General features: G+C 40.2%; 1 protein-coding gene across 9 annotated transcripts in view; it reads left to right on the top strand.

Annotated features, from left to right (window-relative positions):
* Window positions 1–434: 434 nt before the first annotated feature.
* Window positions 435–27,202, top strand: part of ECI2 (enoyl-CoA delta isomerase 2) — a 33,925-nt gene continuing 7,157 nt past the window's right edge. Inside the window, exons 1-8 of one of the 9 annotated variants that reach the window (XM_075142606.1) lie at window positions 449–597; window positions 15,059–15,114; window positions 15,587–15,700; window positions 19,432–19,594; window positions 20,893–20,991; window positions 22,619–22,810; window positions 23,628–23,697; window positions 25,584–25,686. In XM_075142606.1, coding sequence (XP_074998707.1) covers window positions 19,487–19,594; window positions 20,893–20,991; window positions 22,619–22,810; window positions 23,628–23,697; window positions 25,584–25,686 — 572 coding nt within the window. In that variant the 5' untranslated portion in view covers window positions 449–597; window positions 15,059–15,114; window positions 15,587–15,700; window positions 19,432–19,486. Of the gene's footprint in view, window positions 708–9,322; window positions 9,391–15,058; window positions 15,115–15,586; window positions 15,701–19,382; window positions 19,595–20,892; window positions 20,992–22,618; window positions 22,811–23,627; window positions 23,698–25,583; window positions 25,687–27,202 lie in introns of all 9 variants that reach the window. The other 8 variants (XM_075142605.1, XM_075142607.1, XM_075142608.1 and 5 more) reach the window with 8 other exon arrangements.

Genomic DNA, 27,202 nt, shown 5'->3' with positions numbered 1-27,202 from the left:
AGTAACGGCCCTGATTAATAACGTGATGTATGTTACAACGCACTTTTGGGGATCTGAGCCGAGTCCATGACTTTTGCCCATGGAGGGGTTCTGGTTTCACGTCCGTTCATTTTCCCTAGACCGCTCTAGCGACTTTGGCTGCCCGTCAGGTCTGCACGACACGCAGTCTCCCCGTTCCATGTCTGATCCCGAAGTGCCTTTTCTAGGGTATGGCTTCCCAGCGCTGCCACACAGCTGTGCGCGGTTGCTCGTAGCCACGGGAGGGGGACTTGCCGCCCGGCCTCTCCCGCCGGCAGAGGCCCAGACCGCCGTCTCACGGCTCCCACCAAGCCCGCCCCAGCCCCCTCGCTAGCCCTCAGCCGCTCCCGGCGAAACCACCGCCCGCAGCCCGGCCTCCCCGCAGCGCTGGAGGCGGTGCCTTCCCCGGGGAAGGAGTGGGCGGCTGCCATCTCCTCAGCCGCGGGCGCGCCGGCTCCGGCAGGGCGGGGTTTGCCGTCTCCTCCTCCTACTCCTCCCGCTCTATCTCCCCCTCGTCATGGCGGCCCCGGCCCTGACCTTCGTCCGGAGGTTATGCTGGCGGCCGCTCTGCGAAATAAGGTGAGCCCCGACCGTCCGCGCACCGTCCCTGTGGCCGGGGGCTCTGGCGCCGTCCTGCCCCGGGGAGGGACCGCTCCGCGAGCCGCTGTCTCCCCCGCCGCGCTCCGGGCGTGAGTGGCCGGCAGCGGACCCGGGGCGGCCTTCCCCCTACCGCCGCCCTGCTCCTTCGGGGCTGCCCGCCGCGGCCGCCTCACAGGAGCCGGAGGAGACTGGGGGCAGGCAGCGGCGGGGCCGGGGGTGTGAGTGCCGTGGGGCGGCGGGAGGGCCGGCCGTTGCCTCAGGCCTGGGCAGTCCCATCTCCCCCCTGCCGGGGCCCGGCGTGGAAACCAGGTGCCCTCCCGCCTGTGCCGCTTGATGGACTGGGTTAGCTTTCTCAGTATGGCCCCCTGGTACGTGGTTAATGCGCAGGATGAGACGTTGCTCTCATCCTCAGACGAGGGAGATCACTTCCCGCTTAGGAGAGGGACCCTTCCCGCCCTACCGCCCGCCTTTTAAGTGATTGAACGCACTGTGGCAGTGGGAAACCTGCATTTGGTGCCTTCCTCAAACAGGGCCTACACCCTCCTGTTTCCGTCTCCTGAGGCAAATGTTTAACCACCAAAGAAATTGTTGGTTAGGCTGGGGGTAAGCCATCTGAAACAGTACTGAAATACAGAGAAGAATCTGTGATTCTATGTTTTCTTGGTGTTTTTTTTTTTTCCCCTTGTCAGTCCCACAAAAAGCTTAATTGTGTGTCCAACTAATTAAAACTTCTTGCTAAGACTACTCTGGCTTTCCAAAGAGTGATGCAGTATCTCCTGCGGTGTGCCTTTATTACATATCACTTTTAAGCTGTCACATGCGTGCACTGTGGCAGCTGCGCACCTTCAGCGTTAGTTGGGCTGTGGGAAGCAGAAAGGATGGCTTGACTTGCAAGTAGACTTAAAATTGCAGGATTGACATTTTGTTTTTATTGAAGATGGTTAAATTGGAAATTCCACTGTAAAATTGCTTGTGTTTGAATAAGAATCACAAAAGATGTCAGTTCGTAGAATTTCCGCTTCCTATCAAAAATAGCCTAATAAATACACAGTTAAAGAAAAGTAAGCATTTGGGGTGTTAGGTATACTCGGTAAGCAAGTTCCTAAGTAGCATAGTGAAGCAGGCATCATCATAACAATAGATTAAAGACCTGTGATACTCTGATTGTTAACAACATGCAAATTCGACTGTTATAATGCACACTTTCGTAAGTGGAATGCTTTTACTCAGGTATCCAAGTATCTCCATTAGGCATGAGTGCATCTTGACCAGAAAACTGTAGTCATTTATGCATTAAATTGTAATATTTTTCTCCCAAAGCTTTCTGAGAAATTAGTTGAAGTATGTACATGAACATCTTAAGATACAAGGAGAAACAAAGAGAATGCGAATTGTGTGATCAACATGACTTCTGCCCTCATTTCAAAAACGTAACTCTTTAGGCAAGCTTTCTACAGATAAATAATATTAATTTAATATAGCTAAGTTGTTACAATGAGAGGGAGGGAAAGCAATTCTAAATAGGAAAACATGTAAAAGACTGACCTGCTGGACATCATTAGGCTAGTGGAGTCATGTATCTGAAACGGCAAGATTCTGTATGTGAAATAAGGTCATAAATCAATATTAATAATGGGTTAATGTTTTTTGTATATAATCAGATATAATACAGGAAAATGGTGCAATTTTTCCAATGGTGGAACACCGGACAGGTGGGCTTTATTTTCTGTATCAACAGTATACTAGCAGAATTATATCAAAGACACTGGCAGCCTTGCTGCGCCAATGAATTTAGGAAGCTTTTTTTGCAGCCTAAACTCAAAAAAAAAAAAAAGAGGCATATCCTTGGAGCACTGGGAGAGGAAGACTCATACAAATATAAGGACAAAATGCAAGAATTCCTCTTACTTTGTTATTTCGTGTTTTTTTTTTTTCTTTCTTTTCCCTAAGCAGGACATTCCTAATTCTTTAAGACATGGAGTTGTGAGTTCCATGGGCTCTTCTCCCACGTGCCCACTTCTTGTCCTGCCCTGTTGCAATATGTAATTTTTCCAAGTTTGAATTTGCCTGAGGAGGGGGAACACTGACACAAATGCACGTTCAGAAGAGTCTTACTGGGGCTGTAGTCATTCGACAGTCTTTGCATTCAGCTGTTTGAGATTGGAGGCTCCACAGCTCTGCTGCTTATGAGGCAGGCTGTATCTGCGTTTACAGCAGGTCAAACCACTGGGAGCAGAACGTTTGCTGCTAGGAAACCTGCATCCACGCTACCGTGTTTTGGGGGGTTCCTTCAGGTTAGTTGTAGTATGATCCCAGCACTGAATGCCCATCAGTGGATGGAGGACATCTCCTAATTTTATGTAATCTAGAAGGGATCTAACTCTCATGTGCCAAGACAGCTCTGCAGCACAAACCAGGGGAATGGAGTTGGCATCAACTTAGAGACTTGCTCCAAGAGCGCTCTCCTGGTCCAAACTAAGACAGTAACATAGTCACACCCTAACTTCCTAGTTGGTACAGTTATCTCAGCAACTTTAAAGGAGGTCAGATCTTATCAAAGACCAATCTTTCCATGAGCTACTCTCTTATTTCTCAGCAGTTCCAAAGAGCCTTTTTCAGAGGAACACTATTAAATGCTGGTCTTTAAATAAAGTGGATTGAAAAACGGTTAATTTTCTCTTAAGCTGTTGGCTTGTCCTTGTTTATGTGGCCTTGTTGGCCTTTGCCCGTGCCTGGAATACTTCCTGCTTACAGTAAATCTGTCTTTACTACAGTATCTGCTCTTTAGCTTGAGAGGCAGCAGTCTGAGAGTTCAAGTTCACTTCCATCCTGACTCTTGAGCAGTGTCCCAAATCTCTTCTTGACTTCTCTGCATCATTTCATGACAAGACATCTGCATGTTTACAGCCCACCCACACGGCAGGAGCTCAGGTGCTATTAAGTCCCAGCAGAATATGCAACAGTCCTTATTCAGTCTCTGCAGCCCTCTTCTGTTTCTGTCTGGGATTAATTGAACCTGCTCCCTGAATTGCTTATCCTTTACTTGGTAGTGCAGTTGCTTTCTTTGGTCATTATATCAAGGGCCATTTGATACATTTACAGCAAAACAGGACATTATAACCCTTGCATCTCCTCCTTTTCCTGTCTCTGACTGCAGACCTTATAGCTCTTTTCTGCCTTCCCTCCCACTAAGCCAGTCAGATGTAAGGCCCTGGAAAAGGCCCAGAGGGTTTGTCTTTGCCCTGGAACTGTGCGCATTGTGAAAAAACTCCTCCATTGAGGGTGGGGGAAGAACTGATCTCTTGCAGCTGAGAGATTATTTCTGGCTTCATCGAATGGCTGTGTTCTGGGACCTCTCTCAGTGAAAAGAGGCTCAGTATTCCAGGCCATTCCCTGAAAATACTTTTTTATTGCTATTGACCGTCTGTCAACTGCGTCATGGGTTTTTATTTGCTTGTTTTTAATATGTGAGGAGGATGGAAACACAGTCTTCCACTGCTACAGATACGCAATAAAGTTTCCTGCATTTGGAGATAATTGCAGATGTCAGCACACCCAAAGCGCATATAAGCCTTGCCTTGTGGAAAACCTCTTTGAGGCTACTATCAGTAAGTTTGGTGGTATCCCTTCTTCTGTCCTGTTTCTTTTTTCCAGGTTTGGCCATGAGGAGCTAATCAGCTCAGAGGGAGTCTGCCCTGTATCCCTGTAGTGGGAAATGTCTAGTCCTTTCTGTCAATCCTATTCAGATAGCTGTGGTTGGATACGGACATACAAATTTTAGTAGCTTTGTTCTGATATTCTCATGCTGGCTGAGCAAAAAGGACACTATTGCCTCTTCACTTCTCACCCACTTTCCCACTGCCAGGCCCTATTTCTGTATTGCAGCAGCTGCTTTCCTTCTCTTTCCTACTGTCCGCTGTCACTCCCAATCCAATCCAATCCCCTTTTACAAGGAAGAGGACTGGATTTTTGTAGTGTTGCTCTCAAGTAATATATCAGACTATATTCTTAAAAAGCCTGTTTGCTAGCACTCCTGAGGCTCTGTGGATCTTGTGCCAAAACCTCTGGTGCTGGCAGTACAAGTTGCTTTTATGCCTGAAACTTTTGCCCAGATGTTAGGTCTTGCCTGAGTTGGATATGGTTTCCCTCCTGATGTGAGTGTGGCATAGGCAGCGGGTGTCCTGCAGCCTCCTGAGTGTCTGCCCACCAACTTCCCCACCCACTAGCAGCTGGGTGGGAATGTATCCTGGCACGTTGACATAAGAAATGTGTCCATGTACAGGGTTGTGTTTTATCCACAGCACAAAACGCATACCCTGATCCTACACCAGGGAGGCCCTGTGGAGTACGCTTCTTACTCCCTGTTGCTGTCTTATGTGGGCTCTTGTGCTTTGGTTTCCGAGTCTCGTAAGTCATGCCTCGGTGCTGTGTCTCAGGCTGTACTAGCTTGCCTTGCTCAGCTGTTTGCTATTCCCTATCAGCCAGCCAACATGTTTTTTTCTGTGACAGATTTCTGTTTATCAGCTCTCCTTGGCTTACGCTGGATTCTGTGGGTCTCAGGTACTCTGCTCTGCTCCTCCTGCTCGAGATAACTGTGCTTATCTCTTCAAACTTCCCATCGGTAGGTCAAGCCTCTAATTCTAGTTGATGCTTGTGAGCCAAGTTGTCTTGCCCAACCTTTGACTAACTGTGGACCACAGATCCTTGCCTGACCACCAGAAAAGCAATCAGAGCACATAACTGCCTTGATTTTAAACCTCTTCCCCGCCCCCTCCCCCGCAAGCTTAGTCTTTTTTGTCTTCGTGCAGGTCAATAAAAAGTTTAGAGAGCTCATCATATTTCCCTTACTTTTTAAATAGTAATAATTTTCTCTTTATCTATATTTTAAAAAAAAATTAAAAATCATCATATTTCTGTTCTTGAAACCTTGCCGGATTTGACTTTTGCAGTAACTTTTTGCAAAGTACTGGTAAAATCAGCTTCCCCTAACATTGTGACTGTAAGGTAACTTTCAGAGTCTTTAAGAAAGTTAGACTTCCTGAGGAATCTTGAATTTCTCTTTTTCTTTAAGGGTTGGGATTCTGAAACATAGCCATTAGAGTAAACTCATCCACTGTCTTTTGAATACTGAGCCTAACTAGTCAATGGAAAATAAACAATTAAATCTCTTAATGGGAGGCTTTTTCTGCAAATACTAATGTTAATTGCCTGAGTTACTACATCTTGTTTGCAAGATGCTGGTTTACCAATACGACTTAAAAGACATGATGAAATGATTGAACAGTCATCCAGAAAAGCACCTTAATAAACTTATGTCCCTCTTAAACTGTTTTGAACAGAAATACACATGGCAGTTAAAACCAACAAAACAAAATCCAGAGCAACAAGCTCACTAACTGTGTGTAATTGAGCCGGATTTGACAGTTCACAGCTAATATCAAGCCAAGGTGTCTGGAAGTCTTGAAGATGGATTGGCTTGGAACACAGCTTTCTGTTGTAGTTTGTTGCTTTGAAGCAGCTGTTCCCTGAAGTCAGCATGACCTTGTCAGCTTTGTCTGCTTAAGTCAGTGATCACCAGGTGGTTCTGTAGTAGCTTTGCTGCCGAGTTCAAAAGAATCTCATAATGTGAATGCAAATAAGGTGGTGGTTAACGACACTTTTTGTCCTTGAATTTTGCTAGGCTTGAACAGCCATTCTCTCCAAAGTGAGAAATAGCTCCCACTTGACATGAAGAACCACAGTTTCTTTCTGCCCTTGCTCTTTAAGATTTCTCTCCTCATCAGAAGTTGGTTATGAGTTTCTCGAGGAGAATGTTAATACATTTTCAAATGTTTGGGTTTTTTTTTTAGTTTAATATAGTGCTAGGAATTAATTTTGAGCTTTTGCTAGGGTAGAAGATACTGTCTTTGAATAGTACCATTCTAAGAAGGTACTTATTTCTTTCTTCCATTGTACTTCTCCCCCTGTGCAAATTATGTTCTGTCTGCAACTGCAATGTAGTGAAGAGAGCAAGCAAGCTATACTTCATTCTTGCATACCGGTCCTCATTAGGATGGAAATTGGTCTTATTTATTTTTAGCAAAATTTTTGGAATATTGCACCTATGAAGAAAAGAAAAAACACTTGAATGTCAGGAATTCAGAATTCATAGTGCAAAACATGACGTTCTACCAGGGCTTGATATGCAGACTTAATTCACTGTAATGAACCTTATTTACAAGGAACCTCCATTTATAGTAATGCCAAAGTACACCCCAGAGGTTTCACTGGTAGACTTACCTTTGTTAGAGTAAGCACATATGGAAGATTGAACCAGTTATGTCAGTCTCTTCTTTTTTCCACTTTATTGTTGTATTCAGCATAAAAATAATTGTGATTTTTTCCTATTTCCTGACTGTTCTATTTTAAAAGAATAATTTAAATGTTGATCAATGTTAAATAATCTGCCTAAAACTATTGTATATTTATATTCAGTTCAGATTGGATGTTTCTTCATTATTCTGGTGTAGTAAATGATTGAGCCTTTCTATTGTGATGAGCCCGCTGATTACAGCGAACATTTTTCTGGTTCCCTTGAAGTTCATTATAATAAAATTTAGACTGTAATCAGTACACTCCAGCAAAAACTGTGAGCTAAGATTTTAAAGGTCTTGTTAAACCATCTTTTATTTCACAGAGAAAGTGATTGCCAAGTAATTCAGTACTAGGTGCTCCACCAGAAAAGAGGAAGCAAAAGCTCTCTTGGATGGGTTCTGGTTAAGGTTTCTTTCTTCCATCAAAACTCGGGCTTTAAGTCACTGAGTAAGTGATGCTCTTTGTTTGGTTTTGAAGAGGTTTGGCAGTGATTAACATGTAGCAACTTGATAATTTGCCAACATCCTGGTTTTTAAGTTATCCTGGCGGTAGTCTTTTATCAGTGAAAGCAATGTTATTAAAGAAAAAAAATCACTCTTGCAATTGTCAGAATAGTTTTTTATCAGCTAGTGCTTTTAATATGAGCAGTGTTAAGTAATGCAGGTTAGCCAGCCACAGAAAGGAGACCATAAGCATTATCAGTGAGCTAATACCTTCATAATTTTGTTCATAAACTACTGACTTTTCATGTTGACCTAAATACCTACAGAAAGGATAACAGCACTACATAGCAGTAAATTCAGTAGGTAGACAGATTTCATTTGTGCTGAAATCCAGAGAGAACTTGTGTATTGTTTTGTTATATTGTTGTTTTGCTGCGTGTATGAAAGCTACCTTTTTTCTGATAACATGGAGTACTCCAAGTGGAAACTTCTGTGATCCAATCAGTGAAGGAAGTCTATTTTAATCAAAGATTAAATGGAAATTATCACTGTGTTGGTTTAGAAACAAGTAAACACAACTTTGCCCTCAGTGCTATCTGACCACATAGTTCATAATAGCTTTTTGACCATGGTAGTGCAAAGCCATGTTTAAAAACAAATTAAAAAACCCCACCCCCAAACCCAAAAACTTCCTCCTACGTGAATATCATAGAGTCCTTTTAACCTGCTCACAGAAGTGTCATCTTCTATTGGCATCTGACTCCCCAGAGGGAAAGGTTTTTTCCTCTTCTCTCCTTTCCCTTCCCCCTGCCTTTTTTCCCTCTTTTTTTTTTTTTTTTCCTTCTTTCTCCCCCCCAGTAGTCTTACTGCTCTGCCAAAAATAAGGTGAGGTTGGAGAAGGAAGCCACACAAGATTTGTCCCTTGATATTTCACATATTTTGCCCATAGGTAGGGTACCTTGCAGATGAACCTCTTTCCTTGTGGCAGGGGGCATGTGCACCCGCCCTTCATCCCAGCTTAGCCTGTGATTGTCTGAGCAATGGCAGAGGGGGGAACTTTGCAAGTGTTATGATTTCAAGGAGTTCATAGTGTACTTTGCTCTGTGAAAAATCTTTACTAATTTAGGCAGTCAGTAGTTTGGGGGATTTTTTTTTTTCTGTCATGATCCTGCAGATCGATCTTTATGATTTGGCTTCCTGGCTACAAAGACTGGATGTGTACATTCATCTCAGTACTGTTTTTGTCCTTGAATGTAGATTGACTTAGAGTAAGCCTGCCAGCTGAGAATTTAAACAGTCACAGTTCAATAGCGAATGTAGTCTTCCTATTTTCTGAGTGTCCTAGAACAGATCATTCTGATTCCTCCCCTGAAACAGATTCTGAAGGCTTTCACGTGAAGGCGAGAAGAGCTATAGCTTCAAAGTCTAGTCTAGAGATGAACTGTTAAAGTTAGTGGGCCACTTGTGTACTGCTTCACTATAGCTAGCAGGTTAAATGTGTTTGTTTTTCACAGAATCACAGACTGGTTGAGGTTGGAAGGGACCTCTGGAGGTCATCTGGTCCAACGCCACTGCTCAAGCAGGGCCACCTAGAACTGGTTGCCCAGGACCATCTCTGGACAGTTTTTTAACATTTCCAAGGATGGAGACTCTACCACCTCCCTGGGCAACCTGTGCTAGTGCTCGGTCACCCTCACTGTAGGAAAGTATTTCCTCATGTTCAGGAGGAACCTCCTATGTTTCAGTTTGTGCCCGTTGCCTCTTGTCCAGTCACTGGGCACCACTGGGGAGAGCCTGGCTCTGTCCTTTTTACCCCCTCCTACACCCTCCCTTTGGATATTTATATACATTAATAAGATCCCCCTGAGCCTGTTCTTCTGTAGGCTGAACAGTCCCAGCTCTCTCAGCCTCTCTTCGTAGGTGAGATGCTCCAGTCCTTTAATCATCTTTGTGGCCCTTCGCTGGACTCTTTCTGGTATGTCCGTATCTCTCTTGTATTGGGGAGCTTAGGACTGGACACAGTAATCCAGGTGTGGCCTCACCAGTACTGAGTAGAGGGTTTCCATTCTTAATTGGGAATAAAAATGATTTTTTGAGGATTAGATTATGTTGTATGGATTCTTTGCTGTCTCTTTGGCCCTCCAAAAAAGTGAGTACTGTTTTTGTAGTAAGGTGCTCTGATAATATTTATTCTGAAAAGATGGTATAAGAGGTATATAACTTCAGAACGCACACTAATTCTTGAATAATTTGGTCCTTAGAAGTCAACCATTAAAACAGAGTAAAATTTTTATTTCAAATATGCTATCGTTTTATACCATGATAAATGTGCTTGTAAAATGCTTACTGCTTCAAATACATCAGTATAGCAAGTCTGTTCCGGAAACAAAAGAATCTTTCTGGTTGGTTTTGTGTTGTTTTTCTTAATTGCCAGTAAGATACCAGATGAAACACACTTTTATTCTGGGGAAGAACTTCCAAGTTTTTTGGGTTGTCAGCCACTTTCCCAGACCCATAGTTCTTCATAATCTCTACAATGATAGCAGAAGCCAATATGACTCTGTACATGTTACATCCCCACTAATAACTGCCACGATCCAACGTGAGCCTCTGACTCGGTCTTGGGAGCTGCTGGTATAGGGGCAGCCTTCTAAATGCTATGATTTAAGCTTTTTACAGTGTATTAGTAAGACATGACTTGAAGTCCCTTGGAACGTGTATAATTTTCATTTCTAAACATTCTCAGTGCTTTATTTTGTACGCAAGACTTGGTAGTGTGTCACATCTACAAGCTCAATTGTTCTCTGATAAAACTAAGAGCAAGGTGTATTACAGAGGGTATTTAAAGAGAAAGTTGTCAGTTGGAAATATATAAAACTTTTCAATAACATTGTTAATCATAGAGCAGCTGTAAATTCTGCTGTGACAGAAATGTACTTGCAAGTCTTGCATGTATGTGAGAACTTCAGCTCAAAGCCCAAGTCACCATCAGATTTTTATCGAGTAAATTGGCACGGGTCTTTACAGGACACCTGTAAGTTTGTCTGGTTGTGAGTGCTGGAAATAGTGCCAAAACCAAGAGCAGTGTGCTACTTTGTGTTTAGACCTAATTTGTTTAATTCTAAGTTATCTGAAAGAATTCTGGATTTGGACAGGATAAGCCATTGACAAATACTGCTTCATTATTGTCATATAGCTTGTTCAGTATTCTTTGTGTCCATTCCCATTGTATCTAGGTGTCATGGATTCAGGAGAGAAAGTAAGCTTCAGACAAATTGTTTGTCTTCATTTACTGGTTCAGCTGAACTAGCAAGAGTGTTGGTAGGTTTTCTAATACGGATGGGGGCTTCAGCAGCTGGTTGTATCCTTGTCAGAAACCTACCTACCTTGGCTAAAAGCCATTAACATCAAAGTGTACACTTTCTTGCTGTCCATACAGTCAGCAGGATTTGTCCCCAGAAGCCAAACAAAAATGGCTTTTTCTGTTCTCCATTAGCAGCAAAATTATTTTGAGTATTCGTTCGTAACTGTTTTGTTAAAGTCACCTTGTTAAAGTCTGTTGTTCTCCAAGTACAACAGTAATCTTTGAGTGATTCTCAGCAAATGTCATGTGTATGAGTATCACAGCTCTATGTTTTTCTGCTAACGTTCACATTTATAACTTTCGAATGTGTTTCAGAGGATATCTGTCTGTAAATCTTGCTGCTTGCAGAGATGTCTTACAGGGACTGAGGATGTACAGGAAATTCTCTCATGGTTTAGTCATTCACCATGTCCAGTTAACTTAAGTCTGCTGGAGAGAGCTCTTGCAGAGATTTCAGGAGATGATCCCATTTTCCCTCCCAGCAGCTGTGATGAGAGAATATTAACTGTGCCTGTATAGAGCACAAAGAGCAGCCCATTTCAGATCTCAGTGAATAGTAATCTACATCTTTTGATTCTTAGCTATTCTTTAATATTGAAAAAAAAAACTATGAAGTACAGCTGAGCCACTTAGACTAAACAACAGTGATTCAGCACTTCAATTTGCCAACAGACACATCATTATCTTCTAGTTTTTATATGTCAAAACAGTGTAGGAGTGTAAAATAGTAAAAGCTGATAAGGATTTGTATACCAAACTTGCATTTAGAACAACTATTGAAATGTTCTAATGTAAAGGAGGAAATAATTTGACTTTCATTTCTTTTTGGTTATTAAAGCAGCAGTTAGCAAACTGGTTATAGGGTATTTGCACTGATCTTTTCTGCTAGATAACTGTATTGGAAATACCAGAACACTAGAAGCATTCCTATTACCTGAGAGCAGTATGTTTTAGTTACTCCATACTAGCTACAGTATAATGGGGTAGTGCCAGCGACTGTGCTGGTACAACAGGGAGGGATAGTTATTTTCTTGTGTTTTTTAGGAAAACTGGAGTTCTGTTTACTGACTCATCAACGCCTCCATGTTATCACCATGATTAATACAACTTTGTATTTCCCCAAGTGAACCAAATGCATTGATTTCTAGAGAATAACCTTGGTGCTGATAAGACTTTCTTAGGGTACTGGTTTTTGCTCTAAGAGGTGATGCACTTGTTACAATAGGTCTTTTCAGGAGCCTGGTGAACAGTAGCGTTGCTTTACCAAACAGACCTGTGCATTAGTTCTTGCTGCACGAAGAAATAAAACGACTCTGGCTGCTAAGCTGGTGTTAGCCTACTGCTAACCTGCTGCAACCTGCTAACTTGGATTACTGCTAACCTACTGCCATGGTGCATGTTAGCAAGTGATAGTAATGCAGGACTCAACAGAGTGAGCCTGTGAACTTATGTGGGAAAGTATAGACTGCTTTGCGTGCAGTAGTTACTGCAAGTTAATTAACTTGTTGATTGTAAGGTGTAAAAGTCGCTGTCATGAAAGGTGTGGGGTTTTGGGTTTAACTCGAAGGAGCAACTCGATTATTTAACTGTATTTCCTTCTTCTGTAGTTGCTAGATATTAGAAAATATACCAATTATTGAAATTTGAACGGACAAAAATTGTTAGAGGCAGTCTCTGCTGCTCCATCTTCTGAATGAAGACTGAATTTCATCTGCCCGTGTTCTGAATTGTTTTAGTTTTGAAAGCGGTGCATACAAATGAGGGGAAGCGGAAGTTTTCACATGGGATGGTTGCGGAAGCAGATGCAGGCTTTTTCAAATTGCAAAGGAAGATGTTCATGTGTCAGATATGGTTACTCCACATTTCCCAGTATAAGAGAAGAAACTTGAAAGGACAGGACTAGAAGTTAACAGCTGAAGTAATTTGACTTTATTAGTGCAAGAACTGTCAAGCTGAGGTTCTTTAGTGTGACACCATCACTGCCTACTACACAACTCCTATTTGTAAGGAAGTCTGTCTGTACAACTTACAGGGATACTGCTTTCCACCTAAAAGTCTGACAAGATATTGCAACAGACATCGTATTTGTTTGATAGACGCTCATGAGAAACAAAATAATTCTGCAGGGGAAAAAAAAAAAGAAAAAAAAAAAGAAAAAAAAAGAGGAAAAAAAAGAAAGAGGAAACAACCTGAAAAGAGTATATGACAAGAAATAGTGTATGTAGTCAAATGATACGAAGTTCTTTGGGAGAAGCCTGTAACAGGATGACATAAAGAAAGAGAGAGTTGCTTTGCTTCTACAGCCCGAAGAACCTCCACCCAGAATTTCTGTATTAATTAACTATCCACCCCCACATGCCACTTCTGTTTTTTCCTCCAGCAGCAAAGGAGGAATGATTGCTCCAAACATGTCACAGGCTGCTCAGTTTGCTTTAGCACTGTCAGGTGCCTCTTCTTTTCCTGGTTTAGCTCTAGGTAGCTTGTATGCAGAGAATAACTGGAGGACTGAGAGGTATGGGAGAAATTTGACATTAGCTGTCTCCATCTTCAGCTATATGGGGAAAGCTCTTATATTGATGTGTAAGTGCTCCGGCTATGTGAAAATTTATGAATCCTTAGTGTAACATTATTGTGTATGTAAATAACTGTTTGGATTCAGTAGTATGTAACCAATGTCATGATGAATGGTGATTTGGGCAACTTGCAGATTAAAATTTGTAATGATTTCTGTGTTAACAGCATAGACAGTAGCTTCTTCTTGCTCAGCAAAATAAAGTGAAGTACAACTTTAAATTTGTTGCATGTAGAAAATACTGCAAGTGAATATGAAAAACAGTAACATTATTTTCCTAGTTACAGAGAAAGCTATGAAATGCTGGCAGTACTAATGCTTTTCTTGTTGTCATTATTTGGGTATCAACCTTTCTATTTCCTTTTTTTAATCTTCTTTTTAGAGATTCTAATATGAAGTCTTGGGGGAAAAATAAGAGAAGTCGGTGTCTTCGGTTGAATATCTTTTTCCAGATGCTCCAGTTATTTTTCGCACAGTTACAGTTTAAGTACTGGTTTCTATTCCCCTCACATGCCTCATTTCCTAACAGTTGCTGCAATTGCCAACGGTGGCAACCTTTCCCACTAGTTCTGCTCCTGCGTCCCTTGTTGTAGCTGAACTAATGATCAAAGGTTGCTATTCCTTCTCCAGACCCTTTCTTTCTCCTCCATGGAGAAAAATTAGGATAATTTTGAGGGAGGATCAAAATGGGAGAAGTGCTACTGAAAGAGGGGGACTGAAGCCTGAGACTCTACTTGGAGCGGGAATACTTCACGGCCAGGTGCCAGCAGGCAAGGACTGCCCCAGTCACCCCGCCAGGGAGGGCTCCTGGTTCCTCCACTGTGGCTGCGTGTGTCCCAACAGCAGGAGGACAGGGAGCAAGGAGGTCTCATTTGGTTGCTCTCCTGCTTGACTTCACAGCAGCCTCTCACAGCAGTGGTTGCTGGTGCCGGAGCAGACCAGGTGAAGCGCTCGGGGTAACTTTTGGACTCCTGAACCTTGTAGAACAGCTGAGACTCTGGCTGGCGCAGAAACAGTGATGGGATGGGCTGGGCAACGTGTGCTGTCTCCTCTTTGGGGAGGGACTCTGGAAAGGCACGTAATCAGAAGCTTGTTTTAGGTTATAACCAAACACTTGGTGCCTTGAGGTTTGTGGGAATTGATTGCTCTGTATCCTAAATAAATAAATAAATAAATGAAAAACCCAAAACAACCCATTCAACTCTTTTTACAGTAGCAGCAGCAAAACAGTATTTTGTTTAATTTTCTCTTAAGATGGAAAGAACATGAGCAGAAATATTGCCAGATGCTGTAATTCCAGGTCTGTGTGAAATGGCAAGGGACAGTTACTGTGCTGCTCACTGTTCTGCATGAGGAAAAGAGCAGCACAAAAGATCACAGCACCTTGAGATAGTGATCATGGCAAAGAAGAGATGTCGTATGCGTTATCTGAAGTATTACACGTAATGTGCAAAAGATACCCACATCTTCTATTGAACATATGTTCCAGGATTCATCCGAGTGACACTTCAATGTACTGCTTGCTTCTGTCTGACAACACTTCCTATTCTTTTTCTTCCTTGTCTCTCTAAAGCTAGTTACAATAATGTGAAATGAGCATTTTCCAGTTCTGTCAGGAGTTTTAAACCCACGTGTTTCTAGCACCACCCGCTGCTCTTAATCCTAATAGGATTTTTAACTGCTTTTGTCTGTGCTTTATTTCCCCAGGATCTACTAACATTTAAAAGAAAACCTTTATTAAGTAAATGGAAGATGGAGTTCAGGTATATCCATCCCTTTCTTTTGCTGAGCATGTCTGATGTTTCCTGTGCAAAGAAATCTTTTTGGCTTCTGTTTAGTCTTAATGAGGAAACTGCTAAGTTGCTTTACAAGTTAGAAAGTGAGCAGCCAGCATTTTACAAAAAGTTGGCATTTTTAACTCTATAAAAGTCCTTATGCAAGTGACAGAACTACACTGTAATGAGGTCCCCTGTCTTTAACAGGCTTTGCAGTCTTTGCTAAACAGTGAGAAACTACTTTCAGTGTAACTGACTTTTACAATTTTAATTAAGAGCCTTATGTTTGAATGGTTGAGACATTTATGTGAACAGGATAAATGACGGGCTTGCAAGATATCCAGCATGACTGAATGGGAACAAAGAGATGTCCAAGGCAAGGGAATAAATAAGAAACGATTGTCAGCCTGGATGTTTCAGGTTCAGGCAGTGATGCCCAGGATTTATTTCTTTTTTTCAGAGTCTACAGCTTGAAAAGTACCAAGTGAATGATCTTGCAGGAGTGCGCAGGCATTTGTCGTGGACTTTGTGGCTGCTCTGCCAAGTTGTGACACCTCTTGCTTCTGTCTCTCTGGTGGGAGCTGTTTTGTTTTTTTTACCCAGCGGGGGGGAGCTGTTTTGGTTTTTTTACCCAGTGGGGGGGAGCTGGTTTGGTTTTTTTACCCAGCGCGGGGGAGCTGTTTTGGTTTTTTTACCCAGCGGGGGGAGGGTGCCAGGCCCTCACCACTCTTCCATGGGTGCCAATACAGCAAAGGTCGTTTGTAGCAGTGGGGCAGTGGCAGCTAATTGCCTGCAAGGTGCAGAGCAATAGAGAGAGGAAGCTTTGCGAAGGAAATCATTTAACTTTGTTGCAGCGAGTAGATGAGAAGGGCGAATACAGAGGGGGTTTTGATTGCCTTTTCTAGGCTTCTTTTTCTGCTTGGATTGAAACAAGTGCAGGTTCAACATCAGTAGTTTGTAGGTCAGGTTCCAGGCTCTCTGCCTGTCTTGTTTGGTTTCAGCAAAATCTTGTGTGGTTTCAGTGAGGCTGCTAAAATGAGGCATGGATTTGCTCAGTGAGGGAGTAAGAATGATTCGGTGTCACAGCAAGGGAGCAGCAGATGGAGGGAGTAAGTCCTCCCCATAGTGGGCTACAGCAGCCTCTCCTGCTCCTTGGTCTTTGGGTTTGTGGCACAGCGTCACTGTGTGGTCCCAGAGATGGCAGTGCTGTTGTGTGTGCTGACAGGTGGCGAGTCATCTCCTCGTCACTCTTTGTCATCTACTTGAGGTCAAGGAGCTCTGTTCCTGCTATTTGTGTATCTCTCTGAAGAATGAGATCCTGCCCAAGATGAATAAATTGTGAAATAACTTAATTTTTCCTTTGTGTTTTTATTCTTTGTTATTTTAATAGAGAAATAGTAGCAGTCAGTTTAGCCTTAGCATGTTGAGAACTGGTGATCATCACTAACATATAGTAAATGTTCTCTGAGATCAGAAGGCAGAGAGAAAGGAGTGAATCATAGATCTCCTGCAGAGGACTGAGCTACAAGCAGCAAGGAAGAACTGAAGAAAAGAGGCCTTTTCTTATAAACTGTAGGCTTTAATAAACAGCTAAGTTGCACAATCTCCGATTACAAAGCAGTAAGTAAGGAGGAAAAGAAGAATGAAAGATAGAGTATTTGAAGTGGATAGATAATATATTTTACCCAAACATTTTTGTAGCTAAGAAGTAAAACTGCATATAACCAAACAGCAAAGCAAAGTAGCTCTGAGTCTGGACTTACTGAAAGATCATTCCACTTTTCCCCAGCCAGATTTTTTTTATTCACCTAATTGTTTTCTCATCCTCTTTTAACTTGTCCACTTTGCATCCTTAATAAGGAAGAGAACTTGTGACTTGCTAAATGCCAAAAACCCTCAACCTTGAATATATGTGCATACATACCTTGAGACTGGCTGCTATGCTGTTCCCCTCTCCCCAGCTGCCTGTCCTCAACTCTTGTTAACTTATAGTCACTATCAAATTGTATATAAAAGAGGTTCTTAAAGCCTATTTATAATATTGGCCATAGCCAAGCTGGAGTGAAGTCCAGATTGTCAAACATGTTGTAAATCCAAATCCCGCTTTTTAAACATTGAATCCACTTCAGTATAGTCACTGCCTAAACTGACAAAAAAAAAAATATACCAGATACACGGATCATCTTGGGAACAGCAGCATTCAAGTAGTTCCAAAGATGGCTACCAAAATTGGAGGGAAAAAAAAACAAAACCAAAAGAAACCACTAGTCTTTTTCCTGCACTCTCATTTTCTTGTTCCTGCAAATGTGACTTCACAAACATGTTTGGGAGTAGGATCTGAAGGTGAGCATCACGTTCTGTGACTCCAGGACAGACTAATCAAAGAAACTCAGTATTAAAAAACTGGTATCTGTATTCATTTAGATACACATTTTTCTGTCAAAAGGTTTTTATTGATGCTGGAGGTGAAGTCCACAAGGCTAAATAGCCTCCCAGTTGGTTAAGGGATAAACTTGTTAAACTCTGACAGAGTCTTCTGAACACATCAGTTTCACTGTTGGTTAAACTGGCAGATGGTTAGCCCACGTTTGTCTGGGTGCACTGCTATGTTAATACAGGCCTACAGCTGATCAATTTAAGTAAGAAGACTTTCTGTTCCTGCAGCCTTTTTTGATAACCTATTATTCCATTTGTATTTTTCAGGTAGATTTCTTTTCACTAGCATAAGATTTTGAAGCAGATTCTGGAATTCTTTCTTTTTGAAAGAATGTATTTATGTAACAGAAAATATTCTTTCCATTTCTGTCATTCAAACTTGGTAGCTCCAAAATACCAGGAACTTAGATTTTATTAATACAGAACGGCTGTAATAGGACATAAAACTAATAGATCTTACAAACATTTTTACAAGACAACTAAAACCTCCTATCTGCATGAAATGAAAGAGTAATAAAATTAATTGGACACAGTTGGCATTCTTCACACTTCCTGCCTGCAACTTTTAGGCTTGCAACAGAAAATAAATTTTATTTAAGAAATAAAAGCAGTGAGGATGTTTTTGAAGTAGGCAGTAGAATTTGTCTAAAATTCTCATTAGGTGTGTATGAAAAGGCAGAATTTGCATGTTAGGTATGATTTTTAAATGATGGTTCTGTAAGTGAAATGTTAACAGATTAAATTAATGATTAAACATTCTATCTGCCTGCATTTGAGATAATCATTAATTTTTCAAATGTGACTGGTTATGAAGTCTATCATATATGATGTTCTAACATGACAGCTGTGTCTGTAAGTTAGAATGGGGAAAGTTGGGGGGTTTTTGTTCTTTTTTTACTAAAATAGAGAAGGAACGTTGATACGTAAACTGCTAACGTTTTAAAAATAGTAAAATACTTAATTTAACCAAAGAAAGCTGAGACAACATGCTTTTGCCCTATTGAAACAAGCCAAAATTATTAGACTTCTTGGCTTTTGATTCCAAACTCTGTTGAAGTAAACCTGCTTTTACAAAACATTATAGGCTTGGGTTAGGTTTGGTTCTTTGATGTGGGGTTTGGGTTTTTGGGGGTTTTTTTGTTTTTTTGGTTTTTTTTAATGGAATTACCTTTTTTCCTGGTGGAGAGTTCTTCTCCCAGAATATTTTGACCACCTCTTTTTTTTCAAGTGTCTACAGGCTGTTTTACAGCCAGTCCTTTCCCAAATTACATTTTGAAATTAGCCTTCACTTATGTTGCCCTGATTGAAGAGCCATGCTTTCAGATTGAAAGGTTTCTAGATAGAAGCACACAAACCTTAAAAGGTCACAAAAAACAGACAAGCTGCATACTTGTTTTAATTCATAGACATATAAAGCTGTTAATGTTACATACAGAGATTTAAACCATTAATAAAATTGTTCTGTGTTTGTTACTTGTTTGTCATGGACAGAAGGGCTCTGATTTATTCCAGAAACAGCAAAACATTAGTTTACCACTACTGCCATTTAGTGGTCTATATGTGATCATCTGGTATATTACTGCATACTTTCTTTGTCATCTGGCAGCATTAAATCTAGCACTACATACTAGAGAGAGATAATGTCATATTCTCCAAAAGTTAATTATGTTGCAGCTAAAGCAAACTTCTAAAGCAACTTTCTTGTAATTTTTAGATCTTGCTTTTTGTTGTTGTCATTTTAATCAGTGCAGGTAGAATATTTAATGTTTTACATTTACTTTGAATGTCTTTAAAAAGCAATATATTTGTTTCTCCTCTAGTCTTACACAAAAACCCAAGCAATGGGATTTTTTTTCCACTTACTACCAGGCGAGCGCAAGCTGTTTGCATTCCAGCAATTCACCTGCACGTGACTGCAGCCACCATGCAAGCCAGCCAGAAAGACTTTGAAAAGGCTCAAGAACAACTGAAGCTTTTGAAAAAGGATCCTGGGAATGAAACTAAGTTGAAGCTCTATGCTTTGTTTAAACAGGTAGGCTTGACTTATTTTGTTTCGTAAGGAGCATTTATAATCTAAGGGGATGGACCTGTAAAATACTTTACTTAAAATAGGGGTCATTCAAATGTATTGTGTCTTAACAAGCTCTTCATTTCAGGTACTCAAATTCTGTTCTTGAAATACCAGCCCCTCAAACCCTGCCTGAATGCTGAGGGAGGCCAAACCTTTCATCTTGTAAATCATGCTTTGAATAGAAACCTTTATTCAAAGAAATAGAGCCAATTTACATCAATTGTGTGATGCCTTCCATATAATATAGCATATATTGATGCAGCTCTGAAAATGGCTTATGCCTAGGAAAAAAAAGTATACCACATGCTTCCTCTTAAATTTATTGTATCTACAGTCAGTCAGCTGGGCTTATAATATAATGGTATTGACCTTTGAAGGTTGATTTCTGGGGTTTTTTCTTTCTTTCTTTTTTTTTTTTTTGCGTGGTCATTGTAATCTTTTTGGTTTGGTTTGTTTTTTTTTTTTTTTTTAATTCAAGGAACTGTTCCTCCACACTTTGAGTGAAGGTTATTTACTACTTTATGGAAGGAGACCTTTGTAGCAATAGCTGCAAGTCCTTAGTGGGACTTGTACTGGTATTTGGGGAAGTATTTGTGGATCAAGATTGCCTGCAGGGTCAGTACAGGCTGTGGCTTGTTATATTGAAGAAGGCAATCAATTGCTTCTTCAAATAAAAACTTAGCTGACTGTTCCAGGTAGTTTTACTAGTTAATAATAATGAGCTCATAAATATATTCTTTCTTTCCTGCCTCCTACCTGAAATATTTCTCTCCAATAGTGTACTTTTCTTGAGGAAAACTGATCATAGAATACTTCAGGATAGCTCGGACTTTTGCGGTTCAACTGGCCCAATGCCCTTGCTCATAGTAGAGCCAACTTTGAAGTAAGATCCAGCTTAATAGGTCCTATGCAATGGTTTCTTTGTTCACACAGCTTACAAGTCTTTAACTTTCTTTTTAAGTATAAAACTTTCACAATTTTTGAGAAAGGAGAACTTAACATGCATGGGCATTTTGCAAACTAGTGTCTCATATTGGTTAGGTGCTTCTGAAAGCCCAGCACCAGGTATTAGGGAATAGCAGACACTGAAAACTTCTGAACTGTCTGAATATTGCCCAACCACTAGGTATTCCTTCTGTCTCAGAGTTGAATTCTATATCCTCATGAGATAAAAATTCCTAACAGTTGTCATCTTTTCTACCAAGGCATCTGAACTTTAATCAAAGGTTTAAATAAGTTTTGTTTCACTCTCTTTTCAGGCTACTGAAGGTCCCTGCAATTCTCCAAAACCAGGTATGCTGGACTTTGTCAAGAAAGCCAAGTGGGATGCATGGAATTCTCTTGGCAATTTGTCTCAGGTGACAATACCTATAATTTCACTTAGATACTTTGTAGATTACTCTACCTTGAAAAGCATGGCCTGTAAGTGAATGACTGATGTCTAAACATATTATATGGTAGCTGAGCGACTCTGCTTCAGACACCAAAATGTTTTGCACTGTATTCTATAGTCATTTCACTGCTTCAATGTTTGGAGTATTTTTTACTGTGTAAGCCTAATTCTACATTATTACTACCAGCTTGTACCAGTGTAAGATATCTTACATATGTGTTGACTTTCAATAAAAATAGTGTTTTTCACACTATGTTCAATTCTGCTCTTCCCTTTAAGAAAGATGGATTGAGCTTCTCAGTTCTTACAACAAAGAGCAAATTTGTGAATCCAGCATATTGATAACTTTGTCATTTTAAAAATGCCACTGACTAAAAGACTAGAAAAAAGTGGAGTATTAAGAGCCTCTCTTCATTCTTTCTCAGTGTATCTTGACATTTTAATACCTTTCATAACCTTTAAAGAAGTCTTTACTTCCAAGTGAAGCGAGCAGGAAGAGTATACATGCAAAGATACATAAGCGTTCTTTTTTCATGCAGACTGTAGTAAGTCTGACATTGCATATAGCTACCACAGTTTCTTCAGCTACTATTGAATGAAGGAAGCATAAGATTTACAAATCAGCTGTGTCACTACTTCATTAGGCCTGCTGTTTAGGAGTAGTTTCTGAGGTCAGTCAAAAATATTACTTAATACAGAGGGGTTTTTTGCGTTTTTTCTTTTAAAAGAAAACATGCCTGCATAATTTCATGAACATAACATATTCTTGTGCTGCTTTGGGGTTTTGGGGTGTGTTTTGGTTTTTTGTTTGTTTTTTTTTTTTTTTTGAAATGGCTCTGCAGCTTTTAGGAACATCCAAGAAACACTTAAGGAAAAGAATCTGTTTTTGAAGTTATAGTGGAGAGGGAGTAGACAATTTCATGTGCTACAGATTATGGATCATGGAATTGTTCAAAGTATATTATTCTTTCAAGAAAATAGGTTATAACAACCAAGAGCTTACAATTTGTTTAAATCACTGCTTACTGTAGAAATAGGGAGGCAGGATGCTTTAGGCTTTTGCATGTCATGCTAGTGCTAAATGAAAACTAGAGTCTTGAAGCAATTTTAAAATGCTATAGACCCATTTCAGCACTCTTATTTTCAGCAACACATGTTCTAAAATAAAAACTTTCATTTTGTTGGAGAAATGTCCAACTGGAAAGCAGAAACAAAAGATCCATAGAAATGTGTAAATGCTGGGAATATGACAAAGGTCTCTGGTAGTCTTAGGCGTGGATGGGGGCGCTTCTCCAACAAAATAAATGTCATCATCCCAGCATCTACTCACTTTTATTTTGCGGATCCATTGCTGCTGTTTTCCACTTGACTTTAAGCATGATCTGCAGTGTTTAAATACAGCATGTTCCTCTTCTCATCCTAATTAGAATGCTTTCTAATGGAGATTTTTTTGGGCGTTTGTCCTAAAGCACAGTCCCCTTCCCGCCACCCCAGGTACCCATTTTATAAATAGCATAACAAACTGATTTCCATTTGTGTCTTTCATAATCCTGTGTGACTTTTTTCTTTTTTTTCCTTTTCTTTCATTACAGGATAATGCCAGACAGAAATATAGCGAACTTGTCTCAAGTCTGGTCTCTGCAGAATCTGCTGGCCAGAAGAAAGATGCTTCTCCAGAAGAGAGCAGACATGATGGCTATGAAACAATACTAGTTACCACCGAAAACAATATCACAAAGATAATGTTTAACCGACCTGATAGGAAAAACGCCATCAACCATAAGGTAAAGAAATTAACTTGGGAGGATTAGTGATTTTTTTCTTTCCTGAGTAAGCTACTTAAGTTTTTAAAGAATCTTTACTACAGGTTTAGCAGAACTGACTGAAGCATGGTGGTCTGAATTTTATGAGGGCTTAGTATCTTGACTCCGATGACAACCGAAGGAATAAATATCCAGTACAAAATGAAATCATTCAGCTAAAATTTTATGGATTGGACTTTTCTGTGTTTCTTGGTTTTTTCCAAACTTATTATAGGATTACAGTCTGCACTAAACTAAAATGGCAAACTGCAGGAAGACTGGCCTGTTTTGTGACTGTAGCCTTATGTATAACAAAGTATGTGTGCAGCCTACTTTGGCTCAGCACTGTTGGGTGTACGTCCATATAGTCTTCTGGTTCCCATAGCTGTCTTCATGAGGAAGTCCATCCTGTTCGGAATGTGATCATCCCGTTTCACAATTGCAAAGATATCAGAACAGAGACTTCACCCCACTACTGCTAATTCTTTAACATATTATTTTGCCCACTTAAACTGCTTCTCAGGTTTTAAAACTAGCTGTTTCTAGTTAATGTCTATTTTCTAAAGAACCTTATTTTGTCCTTTAGGTTTGCATCGGAAGTCTTGAGTATTGCAAACATGTGTCTTTATGGTCAGAAATACCTCACATGTAATACTTTCTGTGGATGCAAATTTTTTTTTCATACTTAAAAGGACCGTAGTTAATCTGTCTCTCAAGTTCCTTGTTGTCAGTGTGAATCTCCTTTTTATGATCTTTTGCAGCATCACATTTGTACTTTGTTGATTTTCCTCTTATGCAGATGTACAGAGAAATTATCAAAGCACTTGAAGAAGCTGGAAAAGATGATTCTACCATAGCAGTTATTACTGGTACCATACTTCATATGCCTCTCTTATATTTGTTTTATATTATGCCGAAGTACTGTACTGACATGAACTATCTACCTATATTTAGACTAAGATAAAATTGTGTAAGTGAGGAAATTCTTTCTTCTAGTGTAGACCAAAGATTCTTCCAAAGTGTTTTGGCAAAATTCTTTCAAGGTGGTGTTTCAAATTCTTTAGCAAGCTTGCTGTTACATCAGAACATTTTTCTGAGGTGAGAAGATAGACATGGAATAATCCTAAGGGCTTTATTACTTTTGAGTAGCTGATATATCTGCTCCACAGCATCTTTGCTACTGCTTTTGAAGTTCATTGGTATGGGTTTAGTCAATTTTCTCTACCTCTGTGATACATTGAAACATATTAAAAACAAGCCCCTCAAATCCTGCACTGGCATGGCCAGTAGAAAGTTTTCACTGCATATTTACCTATGTTCATGAGAAAAAAATGATACTTTATGTTGGTTTTTTTTTTCCTGTGACTGCCATAGGAAAGGATTGGCCAGGCAAGCTGCAACCTGGCCCAGCTGTATATATCCCAGTCACCAGATGTGTGCAGCTAGATGACTGCAGCGACAATGTGAAAGGACAGCCCAAACTCATGCTGCCTGTGAAGTTTAGCTGTTCTGGGGACATGTCATTTGGATTCTCTGGAGGACCCTTTGGTCCGTCCCTGACGCTGACTGAACGACACAGTGGGAAGGGCAGGCAGGAGGGACAGAATGGCTGAGGGCAGGCACTGCCTGTCTGGCCCATCTTTCTTGCAGATAGGTGTGCATTTAGGAAATTAGCCAAAGCTCGAGCTTTGGCTGGCAGCTAAGTAGCGTGGTCGCAAGGTGAATTTGGCCTTAAGCCTGTTTACTTGTTACTTCTGAGGTATACGTATTGCATATGTATTCTTCTCCGCTGTCTTCTTTACCAACACCTTGTATTCCCAGGATGCTGAATTTCCTTTCACTAGCAATGACTAGGCACAACAACCCTCACAAAATGAGAAGGGTAGTTCACACAACTGGAATGTCTAACACATGTATAGCTAGGACAAACCTGCACAAAACTTTCTGTTCCATTTTACGTAGTTAGTAAGAGCACTGCAGTGTAAAGTAATGGATGTGCTAACAGGTGAAAAGTCCCATCCTGTGAATGTCCTCATGGAACATAGGATGATTTAGACAATTAAATCATGCAGTCTAGCTTTTAAATACTTCTTGCTTTTTGATGGTGCCTCAAGCTGACTTACACATTCACTAACAGGTTATCTGCTTCTTATTGAAGAATACATCTTTCCGTACAATGATTTCAATGCAGTGCTGTCAGTCTTATCCTTAGAATGCTATGCCTTTTCCTTAATTGGTCATAAAAAACGTGAAACTTCTATTACATATTAAATAGGCTATTGTGTCTATTTTTGATTCCTTCATCAGTTTGAAGGTGGGGTGAAGGGAGACGCATAAACTTACATTTCCATTTTCCTGTTTTAAAAAAAAAAGTTTCTCACATCTTACTGTGTGAATTGTGATTGTGAATTGACAAAAAAAACCTGAGCAAGTATGAAGAGAAAGAAATAAATTTTTTTTTTTTCCATCTGACACTGTTACGGAAAAAAAGAAATTTTTTTTTCCCCCCTCAAATCTTTCAAATTTAATATTCCTTGGCTTTTTACCTATTGTTTTTCAGTGAATTGTCAGTCAAAACTTATTTTTAAACCATGTCCTTTAAGGTAGTGTGTATACTTTGAGACAATCCCTCTAATTACCTAATAATGTGAGGCACATAGAATGAAATTCTTTTGTAAATGTAATAAATGGAAGCTTGTCTTCTCTTACCTTCTCAGAAACCATTGGTGCATTTATTCATATGTGTTCTCTGCAGGAAATGGAGACTACTATAGTAGTGGAAATGATCTGAATAATTTTACTAATATCCAGCCCGGTGAAATGGAGAAGATGGCAAAAGATGGAGCAGTATTACTCAAGTAGAACATCTTGGTTTCATATATGCATAAGTTACTGTAATGGGTAAAATATAATTTGCAGGCATTATTAGAAAATATGACAGCAGGGACCCAGTTATGCTATGATACATCCATTGAGATGACTGCGTCTTAAGGGATCACATGTGCATAAACACAAAGATCATGTGGGAGAAGTAGTATTAACTGTGTGAAATAAATGAGGAAATGAGGTGAATTTTATAAATCTTTTCAAGTACAGTGATGCTAAAGACTCAATTTCATTTTTTAGTCTCCAAAGTATATGCAGATAAAATGACAAAAACATGATTTTTGACTCTCTAGTTTTTAAGCTGCCATGAAAAATTTATGGTTTTTTTGATACCCAACAGTGTCTACACTAGCAGGACGTGCCAAAATATTTCCACTGTCAGACTTCTTTGAATAGAGACGAGGTGTAATGAACTTGTTCAAAATCGCCCAGGAATTCTGAGATTTGGTTCCATCTTTGAGTCTGAATCTACCTGTTAGACTAATTTATTTTCTAAGGCCAAAAAGATCAGGGACATCATTTGATTCAGTGGCTGAAATGTTTTTTTGGGACAAACATCATGTTTCTTTCTTCCCTATTTACGCAGATTTTGTCTTCTCTTTTACTTCTGTATGTTATGATTACTTCTGAGAGATTCTTGCAAGTTGGATTGCTTCCTCAAGCACTTGAGATTGATGGAAAATCTAAAATACACAGAAAAGCAAACTATGTTTTTGATTTATATTTTAAAGATGAACTGCAAGTAAAGTACTCAGTTTTGCAGCTTTTACTTAGGCAAGCTGTCTGTGGATCACCATTGCCCCTACAAAGTGATAATCATGCAGTCCGAATCCTTTGCAAAGGTGTTATTCAGTGATATGTGGCAAGCGTTCCAGCTTGCAGTGTTTTGTAGGGTGTTCAGCACAATGATTAGTCTCACGTATACTTTATGGTCTTTCATCTTGCTCGTGTGAGAAGACTGTATTTGCTATGCTATTACTATTACACAAGCACAGTGAGTGCTTCATTACAACTGGTGCACAAAGATGCCAGAGAAGTGGAGTTTTTACAACACTGTTCACCTTTGAAAAATACTATATTTTGAGAACGTATTTTGCACTTCTTGGATAGAGAAGTAGCTGTCAAATGAAACAAAACACTGTTTCTCAAACCCAGGCAGAACAGCACTAGGGAATTCTGCGTTGTGGAAGTATCACAATTTTGGTGCCTGCTGGGGCTTCACTGCGGAACAGAATCTGTGAAAGGAACGGCTATCCCATGGGTGGAGTTGGTGTGGATATAGAGGCAGATAGACAGGGCAAAAGACTGTTCTTGTTAGTGGGCTGTATTCAGTAACTGTAGCTGAAGAGGACAGCACTTTCATAACTTGATTGCAGGAACGAGGAAAGCTGTGCTGTCATGTACGTGTTTGATTCTTAGTTGGTAAGGAAATGCACGTATTTCAAATAGGTCTTATTGTCTGTGTCAGAATTCGTTTGGGAAAGGGAC

The sequence above is a fragment of the Calonectris borealis genome, chromosome 2 (assembly GCF_964195595.1).
Source record: "Calonectris borealis chromosome 2, bCalBor7.hap1.2, whole genome shotgun sequence".
In the NCBI taxonomy this organism is placed as follows: domain Eukaryota; kingdom Metazoa; phylum Chordata; class Aves; order Procellariiformes; family Procellariidae; genus Calonectris; species Calonectris borealis.
This window is presented reverse-complemented; position numbering and strand designations above follow the sequence as displayed.